Raw genomic sequence first — 6000 nt, 5'->3', positions numbered from 1 at the left:
CCAAACACACACGCACCCCCACCCCTCGCTCCCCACATTCCTTCACACCCACCGCCCCACCAACGATCCCGGCTCTCTTGTCACTTCGTTAAATTAAAGGTCGCCATTAAACCAATTTTCATAGCCGCTGAGTTTTTTTTTTGCTCGTTAGAGCGAAGACAGCCCCCCCAACCCCTTTCCCGAAGACAACCCCAGCCCCATCCCCAGCCCCAACCCCAGCCCCAATCCCATCCCCAGCCCCAGCCCCAACCCCAGCCCCAAACCCAGCCCCAACCCCAGCCCCAACCCCAGCCCCAATCCCAGCCCCAACCCCAAACCCAGCCCCAACCCCAGCCCGCCCGCCGCGATCGGTTGACGCGCGGCCAATTACTCGACCGCGTGGAGGATGGAGGAGGCGGATTCTGTCGCAAGAAGCCCCCCTGGGGAAGTGGTGTGGGGTGTTGGAGGGGGGGTGAGAGGTGGGGGGTGAGGGGTGGGGGGTGAGGGGTTAGATGGCTTTGTCGGGTTTGAACCCTCGAGGCAGCCGCGACCACGCCACGAGCGAACACCCAACAGGGCCCAAGGCCCACGGACCTGCGCCACGGAGAATTGTGCCCCGCGGTGTTCCCTTTTAATTGTGGACTCGCGTCCCGTGGTGCGGGCGGCAGGGGCCGGGGGGGGGGAGAGGGTCGCGCGATGGATTGCGGAGTAAGGCGGCGGGTTTTATGCTGTGTGGACAATCAGCCGTGGAGGATGTTTGTGTTTGTTTTTACCGGTGTGATATTTGTGTTGTTGTTGTTTTACCGTGGTTGTTACGAGTCGTATACGTCTCACATCGTTACTGTCACCACCGTGGTGGTTATTAACGCTTCGTCATCATTGTCATCGTCATTATTCTCTTTTATCGGTTTTTTTATTGAAATATATCACCCACATGAAACCAAAGACAAAGGAACGACGCGTTTGCGCCACGGTGGTGAGATGTTAACTCCCTCGCCTGGTATACAGGAGATCGTGGGTTCGATCCCAACCCTAACGCCTGTATAATTGGAGTTTGCGTGTCTCTCTACTCGTGGTGAGATGTTAACTCCCTCGCCTGGTATACAGGAGATCGTGGTTTCGATCCCAGCCCTAACGCCTGTATAATTGGAGTTTGCGTGTCTCTCTACTCGTGGTGAGATGTTAACTCCCTCGCCTGGTATTCAAGAGATCGTGGGTTCGATCCCAACCCTAACGCCTGTATAATTGGAGTTTGCGTGTCTCTCTACTCGTGGTGAGATGTTAACTCCCTCGCCTGGTATACAGGAGATCGTGGGTTCGATCCCAACCCTAACGCCTGCTGTATAATTGAAGTTTGCGTGTCTCTCTCTCCTCGTGGTGGCGTGGTATTTTCTCCGCGTTTAGAATATTTGGCTGCTATAAATTTCCAAACAACGATAAGCCACTTCGCTGAGCTATCATTTGTGATAGCCAGCTCACTTCCGACAAAGAGCCATTATCGCTGAGTGGGCCTGACCTGTTAAAATAAAATAACAATATGTAGTTTAAAGTAATAATAGTACGTGCACCGCTGTGCCGAGCCACGCATACACAGCAAAGCACGGTCGGATACGTGTACACACTTGGGGCAATATTAGAAGTCGATAACTCGATACAACGCATCCCCTGAAGATGCCCTGGACCGAGCCAAATGGAGAAGACAATGCCGAAAAGCGGACCCTGCGCCACAGCGGGAACAACGCTAGGAAGAAGAAGAAGATAACTCGATACAACGGGAGTACGTGGTGCATACGGTGACCACCGATAGAGGTCTTCAGTGCTCCCTCTCTCTCCCTCTCTCTCCATGTCTCTCACTCTGCAACATTTACAATTGAGTACTCAAATTATAATTACAACACACCGGTGGGCTGAAGTGGTAACTAATTGGCGCGCGTTGTTTACGTGACAAACCTTGCCGGCTGTGTCGGATGGTGGAGGGTTACGCCACATTTATATTTACGCTATATAACCCAAACACCCTTATTATGAATAATATCGGTCGCGAAAGCCTAGGTGTTAAATGTGCTGTGCGTACATAATTAGCGTCACTATCATCATCAGCAGCAGCACCACTATGATTCTCACTATCAGGCACAACACCACTTTTCTCATCAACAGCACCGCACTATCTTCAACTTCATGGGGGAGAGGGGAGGGGGGGGTTGCTCCTGCCCAATTTATTTGTTTGCCTAATAATTAGCGTGTTACATCACGAGTCACGTCGTAGCAACAATTCTTGTCATTTTATATTAAAAAGCAAAAATCGTTTGTACGAATCGCGTCTCGAATTCGCCGTGCGATCACACGGGCTGCATCGAAGAACAGCGCTTACAAAAGCGCGGAAAATCGAGTCGAAAATGACACGCATGAGTCGACCTAGACCTAGGGAAGGCGCTGAACCAATTCGCGACCAATACCATCCATAATCGTCACTGGTGTTGGCCGTGATCTGAATTCGGACTCGGGTCGCCGGGTTCGTAGCACGGCGTAGCGCTAACCACTCCACCACCGCTCCCCCACTTTGTCTTTGCCAAGAGCATCTCTCCCCCACTGACCTACAACCCACGCATGGGTGAACGGCCCCAGGAGATGAGACCGCATAGCCACTTCAATGTCCCCCCTCTCCCTCTCTCTCTCCGCGGCTCTCTCTCTGCATCGTATCGAGCCCTGCGGGAATATTGCAAAAGTTAATAACGCCGCGAGATTCCAGTGGACGGATACACCGATAACTAAGAAAAAAAACCAGCAGAGCCACTCCACACTCAGAGGAGAGTGGCCACATAATTCCGGCTCTCTCAGCCAACTCATTCTTCCGCGTGCATTCACGGCAGCAGGTTAGTTGTGTCAACATCTCACAGGCGTCGATGAACCGAGGGGTCAATGGATCGCCTCGTCCGGCCCTGACGAGGAGCGTTGTGGCCAGACTTTGTTGTTTACGCTGAAACCCGGTGGTCGACTGACAGTGCGCGGATTCTCTTAGCGATGTCATTCTCTCGCGAAACTTGGTTCACTTTGTTTTAGTTCAGTTTATTTTGAAGTACCCTGTGAGCTAAGAAGCTGCCCTTGAATCGGGGGGGGGGGCGGGGGTGGTTTCATCGACGAAAGCATCGGTTCCCTGCTCAAACACAACACGCAAGAAAAATAAAAAAGGATTACATAATGAACGGGAAAATGACAGCAAATCACGTGATGTAGAGCATATTACAAAATTATCGCTTGAATATTTAACTGACGTGAGGATTACGATTAAAGAACGTATTGCAAATAAGGCATAAAAACGCAAATGGTGAAATAGCTTCGCTGAGAGCAGTGGCGTCACGCGGGGGCGGGGGGTGCGGGCCGCGTGGGGTGACACCATCAGAGGGGGTGACATCAAAATGACTGTCTATGCAACTTGTTGTGCAGTGTTTCAGCAGAAATGTATTCTTTTTTATAAAAATATATATATATATATCCCCGTAGTTAGTTATATCAAGAACAAAAAAATTCGTAAGCCCAGCTTACATGTACTATATCAATTTATCTACAAGGCTAAAACTCGTTGCTAATTAACTTGTTGAACCTTCTAACGCGCTCCGGTCAGAGCTCTCATTGTTACCCAACTCCGCTGACGCTCCGAGTCACGTGGTCTCGTCTGCACGCGCTGTCGTGTTCGTCGCTGCTCGAGTTTTAATAGTCGCTGATTTTATCAAGTTTTCTGGTGATTTAGCGACGATATCGTGGTGATTAGTATTTGTGAACCTATATCAATGACTTGCTTGGGAATGAAGTAGTATTTCGATTTAAAGCTTTCGTGACTGCAGGGATTCATCTTCTTGGCTCTTTCGGTAAAGTCACGTAGAAGGGAAGTAATAAAATAATAAAAATAAAATTATTTTATTATGTTTTATTTGTATTATTTTATTACTTCCCTTCTACGTGACTTTACCGAAAGAACCAAGAAAATGAAGTAGTAATTAAAGGAAATATTGTAATTTAAAGGTGTCATATTAATTTTGCTCGTTGCTTACATCACTACTATTGCCATTACATTCAGTGATGTACGGGAATGACGATGTACGAGTAACATCAGTACAAGAAACATGACTAAGGAGTCTGCATGGTCTGCTACGGGCGGAGGAGGTCCACGAGGGGTGACACCACCAACCCGAGTGACGCCACTGCCTGAGACGCAGCACATTTCAAGTTACAGGAATCATTACATCGATCAGAGATTTTTCACTCGGTAAAAAAAACATATTGTAAGGCAGCGCCGTTGTTTAAACTTCGTTCGCATTACAAGGTAGAGGCCACGAGGAAGTCGTCCGGACGTCACTCAGGACGAGACGGTCAACACGCACGATGGGGGGGGGGGGGCTGACACTCAGTCCAATCAGCCCACGAGGTTTTGACTCTCAGGGCTCTGAAAGCTGCCTTTCATAAAAAAAACGCCACATTTACGTTTGACAATGTCTTCTTGCCTTCGTGCAGCTGTCGGTCACCTGAGTGCGCTTGGCAATCCGCGTGAATCTTGCGTTGACGGCAGCGTCCCAGTACCAGGCGTCCTGGCACAGCTGGCATCTTTGTCTTCGTGGAGAGCAGCGGTTCTTCACATTTACTGCAGTCTTGCACCCCTTGAAGTTCCCGATCGTAACGACATTTCACAATGCCAATAAATACTCAGGGGTTTGATGAAACAAAGTAAGTTGCACACCTACGTGCCCGTGCCTAATTTGGTTTTCGATTATTTACCTCCTAAAAGAGAATCTGGCCACGTCTCGCACCCACAGAGAGGGCGTCTCGCACCCCCACAGGGGTTCAGCGTCCACCCCAGGTGAAGCAGAAGAAGAACCATTGGCTTAGAGGACTGGGGAGCGGTGGTTCACTGCGCAGTGCACTGGCTTCAGTGCGTGGTGATATCGAAACGGCTCCTCCTGTGTCGACTGGGCCCCACAATGAGCGCCTGTTGCGATGTGAAGACATCGCCGCTGGGCACACAAAGGCGGCGGCGGCGGTGTGGCGGTGGCCAGCCACACATACAGATACACACACAGACAAACACACAGCCACACACACAGACACACACACAGACAAACACCCACAGACACAGACACACACAGCCACATACAGACACACACACAGACACACACACAGACACGCACAGGCACACACACACAGACACAAACACACAGCCACACACACAGACACACACACAGACACACACACAGACAGACACACACACAGACACACACAGACAGACACACACACAGACACACACAGACACACACAGACACACACACAGACACACAGACACATACACAGACACACAGACACATACAGACACACACACAGACACACACACACAGCCACACACACAGACACACACATACACACACACAGCTACACACAGCCACACACACAGCCACACACACACAGCCACACACACCTCGTGTGTGCCGTGCCGCTCCTTCGTATAGCTGCCGCTCGGTGACAGCACTTGCCCCAGCAAGCCTGCTGGAGGCTACCCCGGCGGGGACGTGACCTTCGTCTGCTGTGTGTGTATCCGTGTCAAGGTGCGGCGCTGTGGTTTTTTATCATTAACTGGGCTGACTGGGAAACGAAAGGTTATGGGTAGAACCCATCTTGCCCCGCCCCCCCCCCCCCCGATAATGGACATCAGGAGCCCCCCCCCGCCACCTCCTCACCGCTGCCTCGTCTCACTGATGGGTTCCCCAGCACCGGTGCTCGGGAATTTTCTGTCCATTTATTTTTATTTCACGATACCTCCTTTGCCAGTATTACATTATGATAATCGGTTCTTCCACTTTCTGGCAATAAAATATCTGTGTTAAGATGTTAAAACAACAAACTGAAACCTTTGCAAGAAATCATGTTTGCATTAGCCACAGATATACTTGTGGTGAACATGCAAACGAAACAACACGCTCTGACAGTATGTGCAATGTCTTTGAAACTGATTGGTCCACCCCGAGCTCTCAATGC

The 6000-nt window shown here is 50.3% G+C and overlaps 1 protein-coding gene across 1 annotated transcript in view; it reads left to right on the top strand.

Annotated features, from left to right (window-relative positions):
- Positions 1–675: 675 nt before the first annotated feature.
- Positions 676–6000, top strand: part of LOC133356488 (synaptoporin-like) — an 18968-nt gene continuing 13643 nt past the window's right edge. Inside the window, exon 1 of the mRNA XM_061574019.1 lies at positions 676–687. Within this exon, the coding sequence (XP_061430003.1) occupies positions 676–687 (12 nt within the window). The remainder of the gene's footprint in view (positions 688–6000) is intronic.

Source organism: Lethenteron reissneri, chromosome 54 (assembly GCF_015708825.2).
Source record: "Lethenteron reissneri isolate LAM-NWPU_2019-01 chromosome 54, ASM1570882v1, whole genome shotgun sequence".
Classification (NCBI taxonomy): domain Eukaryota; kingdom Metazoa; phylum Chordata; class Hyperoartia; order Petromyzontiformes; family Petromyzontidae; genus Lethenteron; species Lethenteron reissneri.
Note: the sequence above shows the minus strand (reverse complement) of the source record. Positions and strands in the feature narration are given on the sequence as shown.